Source organism: Hemicordylus capensis, chromosome 6, assembly GCF_027244095.1.
Source record: "Hemicordylus capensis ecotype Gifberg chromosome 6, rHemCap1.1.pri, whole genome shotgun sequence".
Taxonomy (NCBI): Eukaryota; Metazoa; Chordata; class Lepidosauria; order Squamata; family Cordylidae; genus Hemicordylus; species Hemicordylus capensis.
Window position 1 is genome coordinate 68,863,035 of NC_069662.1, and position 17,618 is coordinate 68,880,652.

The 17,618-nt window shown below is 42.3% G+C and overlaps 1 protein-coding gene across 3 annotated transcripts in view; it reads right to left on the minus strand.

The window, feature by feature from the left end:
• Positions 1-8,557: 8,557 nt before the first annotated feature.
• MOCOS (molybdenum cofactor sulfurase) overlaps positions 8,558-17,618 on the minus strand; it is a 174,891-nt gene continuing 165,830 nt past the window's right edge. For all 3 annotated transcript variants that reach the window (XM_053263177.1, XM_053263175.1, XM_053263176.1), the window contains 2 exons: positions 14,614-14,718; positions 8,558-8,928 (listed from right to left, as the gene is read on the minus strand). In XM_053263177.1, coding sequence (XP_053119152.1) covers positions 8,785-8,928; positions 14,614-14,718 — 249 coding nt within the window. In that variant the 3' untranslated portion in view covers positions 8,558-8,784. The remainder of the gene's footprint in view (positions 8,929-14,613; positions 14,719-17,618) is intronic.

Here is a 17,618-nt window from a genome sequence, read left to right on the forward strand (position 1 = left end):
GTGGTCCTGGACCATATCAAAGATATCAGGTGGGAATTCATGCTATCACCAGCCTTTGGCCAAAGGAACAACAGAATAACTGGCTAGTTCAGTAAAGAAGCCTGTTGGAGAACAACAGACCAGTGCAGGGCTTGGGATAAGGCTTGATCCTATATTCTGGTGGGGTTTAACTTTCTGGTCTGAACAAGATGGGGATGGCTTGCTGCACTTCCCTGCAAGGGCTCTTTTTGCCTCTGCCTCATCTTATCCAGCCTTACTCTGCTCTCCAGACTGCAACATTTGGGTCTGAAAGTACCAGGACATAAATATGACTATTGTATGGGACATTTTATATTGAATCATAGTCCTCAGACCCCTCACTGAGGTAGCCTTGGGTGCCAGGGAAATACTTTGGAAACATATTGGTGTTGCCAAAGAACTCACAGGCAACCTCAGAATTGTAATTTGAATGTGAAATGTTAGTGCAAAATTGGGAATTATTCATCTCCCGATTTTTTTGGGCAGACAACAAATATGAAATCCCACAAGTTATTAGCTGTTAGATACCATTGTCAAGGCTGGGCCATGAGCAATTCTTTTGGTGGAATTAGGAGCCATGAGTCAGAGCTACAATGTTAGAAGCCAGTGGAACAAAGCCAGAACACACCAGAGCCAGGAAGACTGTTGCATGGGCACAGTCTCACTCCCAGTCCAAACATGACATCTTAGATAGTGCTTCCTGCCTAGCAGGGCAAAATGGCCCTTCAGGATGGGTGCAGCCAGTCTTCACTGTCCAGGAGATGCTCCCAAACACAATCATGGTGTCTTACTGGTGTCTCACTAGATGGATAATCCAAACAAAACTGGGTGTGGCCCTGACAACTCCACCAAGAAGTGAAGGGAGAGAGAGAGAGAGAGAGAGAGAGAGAGAGAGATCTCCAAAGTAATAACAATTGGCATGTACAATGTATTGGTAGTGGAAAATCATAACATTATAAGATAAAATTATTAAAATCAGGTGTGGTTGAACTTAGAATAATATAATTTTAAAGCTGGAAAGGACTTTGGAGGCCTTCTAGTCCAGCCTCTTGCTCAGTGTTGAAACAGAAGCCTGACAGATGAGCTCTGTTTCTAAAATCCTCCAATGAAGGGGAGCTCACCACTGCTTTCAGGCCCTAGGATATACATATTATATTATTGTTGTTGTTGTTTACACAGTCAGACAGGTGTTATTGACTGGTTTGTTTTATCCAGACACTGAGCCCTTCCCAAGGACCTGGGATGGTTGAATTTTATTATCAATGTTGTTGCTCTTATTATTATAGATATTATTGTAGAACTAGTATTTGTAAGCCCATTTTAATAACGGGCTCTAGTGGGGGGGGTGCTGCTCTCGCCTCCAGTTGCCCCCGCCGCGGACCCCTCCACCTGATTTAGGGCCATATTGGCCCAAGCAATTGCTCCTGCGGCCGGCCGCCCGCCCAGCGCCCCGATTCCTCCTGCCCCCCCCACATGATTAAAGGCCAAAATGGCCCAAACGATTGCCGCCATGGCTGCTGCCGCCGACCATCCACCCGACCTCCCAGCTGCCCGATTCCTCTTCCTTACCCGGTTAGCAGTCCTCTGCCCTGGCCCGCGTCAGTCGGGCGCTCTGTAACGAAATTCTGAATAGGAGAGAGGAGCTCGCAAGCAGAGTTCCTCTCTCTGCAAAGCCTCTTTCCGAACTGGTGTTTTGGGCCATAGCGGCAGTTCGAGCTGAGGATTTACACAGAGAGGAGCTATTTTTGCGAGCTCCTCTCTCCTATTCAAAATATCGTTTCAGAGCGCCCGACTGACAGGGCAGAGGACTGCTAACCGGGTAAGGTGGGGGCTTTTTTGGGGGCCATTTAGGCCCTTAATCATGTGGGGGGGAGTGGGGAAGGAGGTATCGGGCAGCTGGGAGGGCGGGTTGGCGGCGTCGGCGTCAATTTTTTTGGCCATTTAGGCCCTCTATCAAGTTGGGGGGGGGGAGCGGGGAAGCAGGTCTCGGGCAGCTGGGTGGGCGGGGGGGGGGCGGTTGGCGGCGACGGCCGCGGAGGCAATATTTTGGGCCATTTTGGCCTTTATTCATGGGGGGGGGAGCGGGGAAGGCGGGATCGACCACCTGGGAGGGTGCTCTGCGCATGCCCAGAACGGCCCAAAAAGGCACGGGCCGCATGGGCAGCACGGCCGCACGCTTAAGGCTTTTATGGTATAGGATAATATTATTATTATTATATATTATTATAATTATATTAATATTATAAATATTATTGCAGTATTCTGAGTGTAGATTCTATGATAGCTAATGAGATTTTCAATGAAACACCATGAATCCACTCTAATTTGCTATCATAGAATCCACACTCAGAATACCTCTGAAACAACAGAACCCTGTACCCCATGGGTTAGAAACCCATGGGGGTAGTTGGCACCCTATGTGCACTACACTATCACTCGCCCTGGGCCACCCCAGCACCCCCCAAGTGCAGTTATGGGGCTGCTGAAAGCTCCATGTATACCCTATGAGGAAAAACCTTAAAGATGTGTAAACTTTAACAATTCCCCAAAAATCAGCCCTCTGCCCAAATCCTTTGAAAAAATTCAGGTAGCTTCCTTGACCCTACCTGGCACTACCACCAACCCCACACTGCTCTAGGCCACCCCTTTGCCCCCCACGTGAAGCTATACATTTGCTGACACCTCAATGCTTCTCTATGGGGAAAAACCTTAAAGATGCATAAACTTCAACAATTCCCCAAAAATCAGCCCTCTGCCCAATCACTCTGAAATTGGGGTGGTAGCCTCCACCCATTAGGCACTACCACCCCACCCCACTCTTTTTGCCCATATCCCACGCTATGCCCCCAAACTGCCCCAAAGACACTAAAACTTCAAAAAAATCCCCCAAAACCAGCCCTTTGCCCAATTCCCCTGAAATTTGGGTGGTAGCCTCCATCCATTAGGCACTACCACCCCACCCCACTATTTTGCCCCTGGGACCCGAAATTCGAGCTGACATCACATCAGACCTTTTTGCATTCAAATCAATGGAGGCAAAAAGGCAGGAATTCAAAGAGACGTCATCCCGAATCACCTGAATTTTTCAGGGGTGATTTCAAATCAGGGGTGATTCGGCTCAGCCCTGAAAAATATCGGGGGACATTGGGGGTGATTCGGTTCGGACCCGAATCACCTGAAATTGCTTGTTTCGTGCACAGATCGATCTGTGCCTGAAATTTTTTGCACATCCCTAAAGTTAACCCGTTTTAATGAAGCTGCTGCTGAGGAACTGCCAATCAGGATCCAAATTCACAGGGGGGGGGGTGCAACTGCAGCCTTGCACACACACACCCAAATCCACCCCGGATGATGATGAAGGACTCTCTGGTAAAATGCCACATCTAAAGAGGCAAAAATATCCATCTTATAATGATGGACAAAGGTAGAAACAGAGGTCCAGGTGGCCACCCTACAAATATCTTCCAATGACACATGTCCACCAAAGGCTGCAGAGGAAGCCACTCCCCACATGATCCCTCATGAAACAAGGGTTTTGATTCTGATAGGCCTGAATGAAACAATCCCATTGTCAATGCCCCATTGTGGCTTTGGAGATATTTAAATTTATTCATTCATTCATTCATTCATTCATTCATACATACATACATACATTTTATATCCCGCTCTTCCTCCAAGGAGCCCAGAGTGATGTACTACATACTTAGGTTTCTCCTCACAACAACAACCCTGTGAAGTAGGTTAGGCTGAGAGTGACTGGCCCAGAGTCACCCAGCTAGTTTCATGGCTGAATGGGGATTTGAACTCGGGTCTCCCCGGTCCTAGTCCGGCACTCTAGCCACTACACCACGCTGGCTCCCTGCAATAGGTGTGTGAAGGCCACAAAGAAGATTATCTCCTTACTGCTGTACATTTGATGCAAATATGCAATGCCTTGCACACATCCATGTATACTATTCTTTCTCCCTAGGATGCCTTGACTTAGGGCAGAATCTTTTGAGTCCTGTGGAAGGCAAAGTTCACTTTGGGGTGAAAAGTGGGCTCCATTCAGAGACATTATGAAAATGCAGTGCTCAGAGGGTGGCAGGACAGCATTACTAGCTTGGAGACTCTGCAAAACGATGTTACTGCTACCTCGTTTCCTCCAAAAAAGGAGATTTGAGGGTAAGGAATTTCAAAGAAGGAGTGTGAATTGGCTCAAAGGGTGGAGCAGTAAGGGCAATGTGGAGCCTCCATGAGGGGAGCCTGTAGAGTCAGCAGAGGATTGCTGAAGCATTGTTTCCTGCAAAAACCATTTTGGGAGCAGATAATGGGATAACAGCATGAACTGATGGGTTCTTTAGGGTGGCAGACAGAGTTGAGGCCTGCCTTTGCAGCATGTTTGGCCTTAGAGCATGATCCAAGTTCTTTTGTAGGAAATCAAGGGAGCTAGAAGGCCAAGAAGACTGGGAGCTTCCATGTTGCTCACAACTCTAAACAATTTGAAGAGCTCTTAATGAAATCTACAAACCACACTGTTGATTCCCCCCTTACACAAATCTCACACAGATGCAGTCTTCTGAAAACAGAAGCTGACACAAAAGAGAAGGGAGGCAGGCAGAAAAGAGCATATCCACATTTCAGGAGGCCCATAGCAAACTGCTGTCCATGAGACCCCTCTTACCTGGATCAGTCCTGTGAGAGCTGCTCTGCCATCAAAACACAGAGACTATGAGCACAGATGCCCACTCCTGCTGCCAGTCCCCCTCACCAAACTTTGAGTCCTGCAAGCATTGTTTGTGCCCCCTCCCATACATCACCAACCGGTGGTGTACTAATCACCATCACTCTTCCTTCCTCTTTCTCCATTGCAGCTCTGGCTGGCCAAGGAAAGGAGTGGCAGTAAGAGTATTGAGACCAGGGCTGTTCTTAGAGAGCCCTGGCAGGGTGCAAGGCCCAGGGAAAATCAGCCAGTGCAGGGCCCCCTTCCAGTTACTTCTAATGGGAGTTAACAGAGTGGGGACCCGGGGCAGTTCCCCTGCTTGCCATGCCCTAAGGACAGCCCTGATTGAGACTAGTAAAAAGCTGGCCTAGAGGGTCTCTATGGAGATGTTCCAGGGCAGGCCTGCTCAACTTAGGCCCCCCCAGCTGTTTTTGGACTACAACTCCCATCATCCCCAGCCACAGTGGACAATAGTCAGGGATTACAGGAGTTGTAGGCCAACATCTGCAGAAGGGTCAAAGTTGAGCAGCCCTGTTCTAGACTAAATACTCTGCTGGTCCCAATGCACTTCCCTCCCCTCTATCTTAAATCTAGATCAGCAGTGAAGGAAGAGGAGAAGGAGAGCACCAGCTAATAATGCTGCTGGGGAAGACAAGGTGGGCCCCCCCAAAGATGGAAAGGAAAGGGTGGGTGGGGGCAATGAAAATCTGGGCTGTGGTGGTGGCAGCAGGAATAGCTGATCAGTATACCTTGCATGCCTTGGAAAAGTGGGCTGGGACAATAAGATCTGGACACACCACATCACCTCAGGCCTGTTGAGCCTTGAGCCACCACAGAGTGGAGGCACAGAGTGGAAGGCTAGAATTTTTAAAAAAATTCTCTATTCCTCCACACTTCCTGCCACTCCACTACCACTCTGCCTTTTTAGAAGCAGGAGAAGGAGTGGCGGCAGTGATTGTGCTGCTGCCAGGAAGGGTATGGGTGGGGTGGCAAGAGAGGCAGTGGAGCAATGGGACAGCAGACCCAGCCAGCCTAAAGGTTTAGGGAGGGCATTAAAAAAAGTAGGGGCCAGTTTAACCTGGCCTTTTTAAGGGAACATGCAAGGAACATTCAGTTATTTTAAAATTATTTGTTTGTAAAACTAAGGAAAGGCAGGAAAAAAACTTCTTGTCTTGCTATGGCACAACTAATTCATATCTGTAGAACAGTCCCAGTTTCCCCCACAAGTATTTCAGAGTAATCTATAGTTTGTTTCATGTAAAGTAAAGAATATGTCAAGAAAGACTAGGTATGACACTTCATTGGTATGACACTAACCAGATCTGATTGGTTCAAATAGTCAAAAGGAATGACGATCTTTATATAGCTACAGCAAGGATATAATGCTGAGAAAATGCCAAATGATGCATGAGATACAATTTTCTACACTAAAAAAAAATGCAAAGAAATGTGTAAGCTGTTTAAACAAAATCATGTTACTGTATATCAGTTCTGTCAATAAAGGCAGATTCTGCTTAGGAGAACAATCTCTTAACTAGAGATGAAACTATCTGCTCCTCAAAATTATCATATTTGAGGAAGTGTCCCACCTCAATGACTCCCACCGTGCTTATTATGAATAATAAGCACTTATGCTCTCCAATTAAAAAAAGGGGGGGGGGTGTTTCTAGAGGCTTTTTCTACACATAGTAATTTACAGGTAGTCAGTCACATAAATAACATGAAATATATTACATGTCGTGAAATGCCTCAAATTATGTCCTTTGTTATCAATAGGCTTATGGAAAATATATATATGTCTGTTTACAATATATAAAATTCCCACATGGAATTTTCCATGTGGGAATCAGTTCCATGTGAGGGAACTGATTCTGAAAATATCTCAGTCACAGATGGTTTAAAATATGTATCTGAATGTGCCATTAATTAATAAGTACTTAACATACCAAAATGTACCAAAAATTATTAATTAATAAGTACTTAACATACCAAAATAAGTACTTAACGTACCAAAAATTATTTGAGATCTTTTTTATATGTGATAAATGGTCTTTCCTTATAAAATGGTATATCTTCCAGGAAATGCCAGTCAATAAATGTGGTTTTTAAAGCTATATTCACAGAAGCAAATGTCAAACAGCAAACCACAGATCTTAATGAGGATTTCCAGTCTTAAGTAATTCTTTCCTATCAACAACCAATGCTCTATTCACAGCAGCTTCCACTATCTGAACTGAGCAACCACTATCTGAACTGAGCAACCTCTAGACACCAAACTGTTACATAATTTATCTGTTTCTGGCAGGAAAAAAGAATTATCAGAACAGTTCCTCTGTAACATAAACATTGGCCACATAACAGGGTAAATTATTTCTTATATGTTTGAGATGAAACAGTCATATTGTCAATCTGCATTCCTGTATATGGATTTTGTATAAAATGTAGTGTCAAAAATTCCTTCCTGTGTACAAAAACATCTAGGCAATTCATATAATTAAAGGGACATAGGAGTGGCAAGTAGCAACCAAAGGTTTCCACCATTAAAAATGTTAATTTTTTTTAAAAAGTAAGCCTCAAAATTCTATTGCATATAAATAAGTCAACTGCTGAGCTAAGAATCTGAAACTTGGTGTGCATGATCTACTTGATGAAGTCTACAAATGTGCCTAATTTCAAGGAGATCGGGGTGGGGGAGAGCAGCACCTACAGCAAGTTAAAAGGGCTTAAAACTGACACATTGGTCCGTTTTTCTCTAATTTTACATACAGTGAGTGTAGCAAATATTTCTTTCAAATCTGGGTAAAAGTGACTGATATTCTCTTTCAGGCTTGTCCAGAAAGTGCCTAATTTTAGTGGCTTTTAGAAAACAGGGTTTTCTAGCGTGTGCAGAGGGGTGGTTCACATGATCACCCATCGCATGCGATTAACAGAGGAGCTGAGAATGCACCATCAATATCCTTTAATCATATCATGGTGGGTGTGTTCTCAGCACGTTCTCTCTGTCATTGCACACAGTGGAGTGATGGGGGCCGTGTTTGTCCAAACCAGCTCGCTGAAGTCCTTCTGTAATGTCTCTTGTTAGTCATTCACTTGGCCTTTTCTCATTAACAGTTCCTATTTCAGAATTGTTATCTGATTCTTGATATTACCTCTGTATATGGCTTCGTTTGAGTTCAGGTTGTAATACTGAAATGTATTTTAAGTTGGAATTGCACAGACACCTTTATTTTTGCTCTCGTTACCTTTTAATTAAGGCTCTGAACAAGAGGTACAACACAAATGTCACCCCTTGGCCACTCTATAATGGATAAGAATTTGAAACTAGGGTAGGGCCATGGAGATAGAAATGGATTTGAATCTCAATGGATCCCTGTGGGACAAAGCAAGGGGATGGCAATCTGGTACACAACTGTTTGGAAACACAACCTGCTCCTTGCCTCAGATTTTCTTCATTCCTTGTTATAATGCTGAGCATTTTATTAATATTCAGCATTATAATGGTGTATGAATAGCAGTGTCCATTGATCATTTTAGCAGGTACATGCAAAAGTTTTAAGAAACTATCCATCTTATTTACTTATAGGGAACTCCAGTTTTTTAAAAAAATATCCTGTATGTTTATAACTATGAGAAATTGAGATAGATTTCCAGAAACTGAAATAATCCTTAGTTTCCCTCTTTTTCCACCTATGGCATCTCTCTCTCTCTCTTTTGTGCTGTCAAGTGAAAATATAAAACAAGGAGTGTTTGCTTCTAAACATGCAAAGTGGTGTGTAATGTGCATAATCACCCTGCAGTGTCTTTTTGCCAAAGAAACTGACATAAAAAGTCACAAGAGGCAATGCAATTCTTTTACTTTATCTTTGGTGTAATACTTATATGACTCTCTTCCACAAATAAAATTGCTCTGAGTGTTCCACAATAACAATTTGATTAGCTGTGGAGTGCAAGTACAAAACATTCTACCACACAACTGACATTTTACTATTGAAGAAGGCACTTGATGTTTGAAATAAGTGTGAGCAATCTGCAAGACAGCTCAATTTGTAGGTTCAGCTGAAAGATTATCCTGACTTTTGCTTGTCTGGAGATGGTGAAAATGGGAGGATGTTCTTCACCACTGGAAGTACTGGAGATCCTACTGACATAGCATTTGGAAGGGAGAATTGTCTTGTGGGATGATTCATCAAGTATATTCCAAAGTTAGTCTAAAAAACAAACAAATGAGTTAGTACATTTATCAATCTCGTATGATGTAATAACTGCAGTGCCTTGATGCATACACTGAATTCTAACACGTATTATACAGGCACATTATTATGGGTGGAGAGGTAAAACAGCATTCTACCAGGTTATTTCATGCAACCTCTCCCACCTCGCCACCAACCTTCTGTGGCTTCTCAAAGTTTTCTGTTTGCACTATTTGTGATAGAAGTGACATTTTTACACTCAGAACCTCCTGCTTAAAAAGGGTGGGGAAATGGCTAAATTATGAGGAGTAAACTTTGAAAAGCAGACATGAAACCTCAAGATCACAGTTGGGTCTTCCCTCCTCCCCATCTTTATAATGGAATTTTCTGCATCCAAATAGGGAAGTATAGACTGACTCAATTTCTTTGGGAAAGGTCTGTCTTCTGTACAAGGCTCTTTGATGGGCGTGTCGAAAAAATTAAATTTTGAATTTCTACGCATTAAGAAAAAATATGATACCATAATGTCAAATTTTGACATGCTCAGTTCAGTTGGAATGTTTGTGAGGTGAAAGGGGAGGGGGAAGGGAGTGAGAAGGGTGCGGGGAGTAAACTGCCTTTTTCATTATTTATTATTATTATTATTATTATTATTATTATTATTATTATTATTAATTTAGCCCTGGAAACAGCTGTGAAGGGCTTCAGTCAAGGTTAGATGGTGAAATCTACCCCCCCGCCCCGAGAAGGAAAAATGAATTGCTTATATCTCTGAGATAGGGATGTGCAGAACCGGTTCAATCACAAACTGGACTGCCATGAAATGGGCCTGTTTGAGCGGTTCAGTCATGAATCATTTCAAACTGGTTTGAGCTGGTTCTTCTACCCAACTGGCTCAGCTGGTCCATTCGACCGAACTGGTTCATGTACCTGTGGTTCAGTACAAATTCAGTTTTAATTTGGACCTAACTGTGGCAACCAGTCTGTGCAGTCCCCTACTCTGAGGTAAATAGGTGCAAGCAGCACCTTTTGATACTCTGCCTGTGTTAGAACTGGGTCCAGAACTGGGCTTCTGTGCAACCCCCTCCGCAAAAAAGGAAGTTCCTAGGCTCTTAAGGAAGTGTACAGTCTGGCCCACCTGTCCCCCAAAGGATCCAAGAATAAGACAGTGGCAAGCATGGTAGCTAGAAGCCTCAAAGGGAGTCTAGCAAAGGAAGGAGCCTCATAGCTGCTCCCTATCCTATAGAGGCCCAAATCAGGCACCTTGACACCTCACACTGAGCTTCCCCTATGGAGACTCTAGCTTTCCTGAGACTGCAAGGCAGTCATGGCTCACTTCTCATCCAGTCACATTGCTGCCATCATGACCTCTGTACTAACGTCAGCTTAGTCACATCCCTAGGATAATCCTAATTCCTAAAGTCAACATCCTACAGTACATCCATCTCAGGAGATCAGACCATCAGGTAATGACTAACTACCCCGAAACCCATTGTTCTTTGCCAGACACTACCCCAAGTAACCATTAACTCAAAGAAGCCTCACCTGCATGTAGCCCTCACTGCATAAAGTAACCCTCAACCTATAAAAATAGCTAGAACCCTGTCCAACTTGCACAACCTCTATGATTCTTCTTAGGGACTGTGACACTCTGCTTCCCCACCATTTCTCTTCACACTTGCTGAGGATCCAGGCTCCCCTTCCAGCACATACAGATCAGGTAGTATAGGAGGCTTCCTCACTCGCTCCACCCTCTCTTCTCTCCTGGACTTTTCCTTTCTGGAGTGTATATGTGAGTGTCTGTGTTACTTGCAGGCTAGGTTAGGAAGTGAGCCCTAAAGAAGCCGCTTGCATAGTCTCCTCCTTTTCTCTTTTTCTTAGTAAGAGTCCCACAACTTCAAACCAGCTCATCCTCCTCCTTCCAACCCCCTCTGGCAACACAGGGAGCCATTTTATTTCCCATATTTAACCTCCTGATCTGCAGCAGCCTCTTACAATTGTCATAGGCTGGCCCTGCCAGCCTCCAGGGGACTGGGTTATGGAGGCAGGATTCAGTTTGTGTATTCGCACACCACCAGAGAAGTGGCTGCCACCTTCCCAACTCAGTAGGAGAGTAGTTTCCTTCCCGCTTCATCAAAAACAGCACAGACAACCAAATTACAACCACTTCCTTCCCTACCTTCATTTCAATTAGTCAGGTAAAGCATTGAGCCCGGGCACGTGTCCATCAAAGTGCCTGAGTCACATGAGAACTCACTCTGTATCATTACAGTCAAGCCTCTTCTTTTGTATTCACTAAAGCAACCTTTTAATTTGGATTGAAACCTGTGGTTGTGACTTTCTGGGTGGAAATGCCTGCTTTGTAATCTTGCTCATCCCACAAGTGGGATGAGAGTTCTGTACATAACACCTGTACAGGCAACTTAATGATCACCAGAACTGAAGCAAGTAAAGCATCAACTATAAAAAATTACAGTATTTCCACTAGGGCTGCTATATTTCCATTTTTGTTAAATAAAAATATGGCTTGTTTTAAATCCAAACATTAATGTCTGCCTCTTTATTATGTCTGAAAATGTTAAAAAGTATTTTTCACTTTCCTCGCTCTGAACACATTTATATTGGGCGAGGCATATATGGCACCCTCCATTTTTTAAAAAAAGGAAATTCAATTAAAGGCAGGGCAGGGACCCTTAGGTTTACAGGAATAATTATAGGTGTGGCAGCTCCAACTGAGATTTTTAAAAATAAGAAAGTTAAATGGCTCATGATCTTCATGCCATGAGGGCATGAGATATGCTGTCCAGTCTGAGATATTGTACTGGCCTACAAAATCATAACCATGGAAACATAATTTGGCTAGGTCCTCCATGTGCCAAAGCATTACCTGAGTAGGCTGGTGGCAACAACAAAAACTGGGGATTAGTGTTACATACATGTTTAATACTTTGGTAATATGTGCCTCTGAGCATATGAGTTAGTGCCATGTCTGCTGGCATTTAACTGGTGGGCTTTCTTTCGCTCTCTTTTTCGATTGATTCCTTTTGGGGCAGGCAACCAATATATTCCCTTTTCCACTCTGGAAACTTTTTTGTTGGAAAGCAGTATAGTACAGAGTGTAAATTACTTGCAGGATAAAGGAACTGTGTCCATATTAAATGTGTCTAAGTAATGCAGTGCGTTTGTGCAAAGGCAAAGAGCTGGTGCAATGTTCAGCTTGCATATATGTTTGTGGATAAGGTGAACTGTGAAATTACTACTGGAGTAATTTACTATGCTACTGTATACTCGTAAAGTTATATTGTTACTATATTGTTGTATGGGCCTGACTTCGTGTTTTTCTTTTTCTTGCTTCTGTACTGGTCAAAGACTGTAATAAAGTCTATCTGTCTATCTATCTAAACTGTGAAGTCATATTCACACCACACGTGAAGAATACATCGGTAATGTTACATTTGTCTTCACCTTTGGAAACAGCTGTGTCTGTAGGGTTGGCGAAACCATTTGTTTTATTGGACTTCCTGAGCAAGTTTAATTTGAAGATAACCCTACCAAAAATCTGATGCTTACTCCTAACATTAAAAAATGAGGTTTTCAACTTTTGAGACTGCAGTTTGCAGAATTATTAAAATGAACCACTTAATCTCTCTGTATTTTGTTTTCCTGAACTCAAGGGCATTTTTCTCAGAATACAACTTCCCAGAACAATCTAAAAACTTAAGAGTGCTGTGCTGTGAGCTATGTAGCTTTACAAACAATCTTTTGATGTCAGCAGGGTGGGTGTATTATAAGCTTCTCCATTAATCTTAATCAGAGAAAAGGAACAAGCAAAAAGCTAATTTTGCAGTAAAAGCGTGCATAATAGCAAAGCTCTCAGTTGGATACATTCAGATAAAACTTATTAAGAACATGAGAAAATTCTACTAATCATTTAAGGTGCTACAGATAATGTCACATTAAACTGCCCTTTCAAGTACATATTTACATGTTTAGAAATACATGGGACTGACTGCATTAGTGAGCGGCAATGTGCAGGGTAACTAAGAATTCAGATATTATCCAGTGTAGAATTGGGTTTTGGCAAAGAGAGATAGAGGGAGCAGAGAAGGGAGACAGAGAGAGTGGTGTGGGTGCAGCAGCCTAACAGGAAGAGGCCGCCACTGCAGTGATGTGCACAGTTCCCAAAGCTGGGGAGGCCTCTTGTCCTATCCAGTTAACAGTCATGTGAACAAGCCTAAGGATTAATGAAGAAAGTTAAATGTACATGAAAGGGGTTAATTATAAATCTGAGTTAGAGTAACAACACAACAGTGGAAGATGTCTATGTGACAGCTAGTTTATATTAAGAAAGGACTGGAGATGACATATTTCTCTTAGTTAGAATTTTCTGCCTGTTCATGAGAAACTAGACACAGAATCTATAGCAGCCAGATTGGTCTCTGGGGTATCCTGGAGAGACCAAATCATGCCTGTTTTTAAACAGTTGCACAGGCTGCTGATATGTTTCCGGGCAAATTACAAAGTGCTCGTTGTTGCCTTTAAAGCCCTAAATGGCTTGGGTCCAGGTTACTTGAGGGAGAGCTTTTCTCTACAAGATTATTTATTACTACTACTACTACTACTACTACTACTACTACTACATCTATATCCCGCTCTTCCTCCAAGGAGCCCAGAGCGGTGTACTACATACTTGAGTTTCTCTTTCACAACAACCCTGTGAAGTATGTTAGGCTGAGAGAGAAGTGACTGGCCCAGAATCACCCAGCTAGTTTCATGGCTGAATGGGGATTTGAACTCAGGTCTCTCCAGTCCTAGTCCAGCGCTCTAACCACTACACCACGCTCCCCATCATTCATAAAGATCATCATGAGGGATCCATCTTTGGGTGCCACCAGTTCTTCTGGTAGCAACCTGGGACCAGGCCTTCTTAGTTGCTGCCCCTAGGTTGTGGAACTCACTCCCTGTGGATATAAGAGGACGGTCTTTTTTGGAGTTCTTTATGAGAGCTTTAAAGATCCATCTCTCCAGCCTGACTTTTAATGACTTTTAAAAACTTTTAATAGTTTTAACTTCAATTTTTATGAGATCTAATCTAGTTTAAATGTTTGATTTTAATTGTTTTATTCTGTGTTTTTTATTTTAATGTAAACCGCCCTGAGCCACTTCAAGAAGGTCAGTATATAAATGGAATAAATAAAATAAATACAGGATTTAAAAGATGAAAAATTAGATGGATGTCTGGTTACTCTTTTAGCTCCTCATCTGACTCTTTTTTTTTTTTTTTTGGTAGATATGACTATGCTCCTTGAATTAATGCTACTTAAAATCACTTTCCATGAAAAGCTCTTTGAATTTGGTGCTATGTTTTGATATCTATATATGCTATATGATGGCTGACATGATAAGGAAAATTACTCTGTAGTCTCATTAAAATTAACTTAGGCATTACAAAGATTGTCCTTTTAATTTTAACACAACTCATTATGACACCCTACATATTTAAACCAGTATTTTGTAGACACTTTTTCTCTTGAATTCTCATCTCATGTAAATTATTGTCTGAACGCATATAATGATGTACACTCTGGATTGGGGCCTTGTACACTACGGTTTCCATTTTCCAGTTAATCTAAAGCAGAGGCAGTCTGCAATAGGAAGATCTTGTCATCCACTTTTGTTCTGAACTGAGATTTTTATGCTGACCTTTTTATCTCTGGTGGAAGATAGAGTCTGAAGAAATTCATTGTTTCGTTGTCCAGTTTGTTGATCAATGCAAATAACCAGGCATCTGTGACATGGCCCCATAATCTGTAATTTCCACAGAAAATGCTGTCAAATCATGCACAACACACCTGTTTTTGCCTTAGCAGAATTCCAATTTCCAATTTCAATAGCAACTATTTCTACTATATTACTAGCAGCAAACATATTTTTTTTGCTGTTCCTTCAACGTTTCCTAACTTGGCTTAGCAAGAACAAGTGGTGAGCCAAATTGGCTTCACTGCCACTTGGTCATCTTGGTCGAGGAACAGCATGCAACATTATTTAGAGAGGCATTTCAGCATTGACTTTCCCTGCTGCCGCTGTGTGATTCTGTCGGTGACAGTGATTGCTCTCCCAGCTGCTGGGCACCATTCCTCCCCTTCCATTCCTTCTTTTTCTGTCTAGACAGGAAATATGCACTGCTTCCTGCCATATCTGCTGGGTAGGAATGCTTCTTTCTACTTAGAAAACATGCCAGAGAATGAGAAAGCAACGCTGCCTTTATACCCTAGTCTCATTTGAAATTTGCCACACAATGATGTCATCAGAATGAGAAAAGAGGCAGGAAACAATGACAGAAGGAATTTGGGCGTGGGGCGCCCAGCAACAGAGAGAGCAATCACTGCCACCACCAGGATCACACCAAGAGGCAGCCATGAAAAAGGGGAGTAGGAGAAACCTTTCTCCCGCAACTCCCCAGTTCAAGCCAAACAAGTATTTCTGAAAGAATGTTCAATACAGCTAGTAGGAGCCCATCAGATTTATGGGAGGCAACTCATTTAACAGGGACTATAATTTGAATTGAACAAGTCCTGAATGGCCAACAACCTAAGTTCCATTCAATGGCAAAGGGCTCTTTGGTAGAGTACTTGAGCTACTCACTCTCATTTGCTCTTATTTTGCTCATGCAGTAGAGCAGGGTTCCCAACCTGTGTGTGGTACTCTCGAAGTTGCTGAACTACAACTCCCATCAGCCACAATAAATTGTAGCTGGAGTTGATGTAGTTCAGCAACATCTGGGGTACCACAGGTTGGGAACCCCTGCCACAGAGGGACCACTGAGATGTATAATAGGAAAACTGCTAAACTTCAGTTGCTTTTCCTATGAGAGGTCATAGACTTTTGACTGTCTTGGCTCATGCAGGAGAAAGTGTCTGAGCTGCCAAACAACAGGAGATTCTGTGGGGCTGGGGGCAATGAAGATATCAGGTGGGAAACCCCTGAGAGTCAAACTGACTGCCCACCCCCTAGCTGCCAGTTACCTCTCCCTAAACCACATAATGGAAGAGAACAATAAAATTATCTGTCATTTTTTGATAATGCCCCCAAATACATACTGTTCTGAAACATGCCCTGTACCTCCAAGCAAATATATTCATCGTTTGAAGTGTTCTTAATTTTAATTTTTTTAAAAAAGTATTCAGCTATTGTCTCTCTTTGAAATGCTAAGTGTTGGCAAGGTTGCAGACTAAGGGCATTTTTTCTTTTGTGAAAAATGATCTGTGCAGAAGAAATTTCTCATTAGCTTGCAATGTTTTAAATTAATGTCAGGTTACTGATCAAAGTAGGCCATGGCTAGGATAAGTAGAGACAAGACGTAAGTCTTATAAAGCTCCCTGGCTATAGGTGGTTCAACTGCTTTTGTTCTAACAAAACTGATCCAAGGAACATATCACTGTTCTTTATGTTACCTACACCTGCAGCACCATTATTATGTGGAATAGGAATATTACAGACTGTACAGTAATAATTAAACTATTAATTCACAATTAAAGCACACTGACTGTTGTATCAAACTCAAGTATACATGCACAAGTCTCACTGAAGTCACTGAGATGTTGAAATACATTTAATAAAGTATTCCATTATGTAAAATATCAAATTTAGAATATACACAATTGTATATTATGTATACAGGAGAACCCTGTAATCCATGGGGGTTCCGTTCCATGAGGGGGGTGGATAGTGAAATCACAAATAATGGGGCTTTAGGGCAATAGCAATTGTGGGGTTAGGTTCCTGAGGCAGCAGGGCAAAAAGGACAAAAATGGTACGAAGGGGCTAGCAAAAATGGGACAAAAATGGAAGGAATGCAGGCGAAAGGGGGGCGACTGCCCTAACGTGCTCTGTGTGTCCCCAGCTGCCCAATAATGCCCCCCCAAGTTAAAAAAAATGTTGTTTGTTCACAAAAAACTGGATTCTTCTCCTTTCTTTTCTTTCTTTCTTTAACAAGAAGGAGCGAAGAACAAGAGTGTCCTATATTAAAATGGCAGGCAGAAATTACTTCAGAGATCATTTCCACCCATCCCTGGCCCACAGACATTCAAGTCTTAACCCTATAAATGCCTAGTTTTTTCACGTATACCGAGGTCAGGTAGCAATTACCCAACCAGGGATATGCAGAATCGCAGATGCAGGGTCCGCTATTAACAAGGTTCTCCTGTATTATACAATACAACAGAAACACAATTGTTAGGCACTGGGAGGGATTTTCCCAAGGCAGAATTATCTAAAATAAATGAAAGTAATTCAACATTTAAGTAAGTTTTAGGGAAAAAAATGGTTTTAAAACACCCCCCCCCCCAAAAAAAGCAGCACATGTGAATATCATCATACTGGTCATTCTAGAAACCAATAAGCAATTTCCCCCAATAATTTATTTTATTGTTGTCAACCCTTAAAAAAAAATCATTAACACAATTAGGACATCTAGTTGTAAATGCAATGGCTGACAGACTGCACAAGAGTACATCAGCTTAGTAATGTTGTGTTTGTGCAATTGTATACATTGCAAAACTGCAAGATTTGCACAAATTCTGTTATAGAAGAGCAATTCCATTGTTTTGAATGGTTACTTTTGTGTAATGCAAATTTTCTGCTTGCACAACTTGCACAAATGTAGTGTTACTAGGCTGATATACTGCTGTGCAGTATGTCAGTCAGTG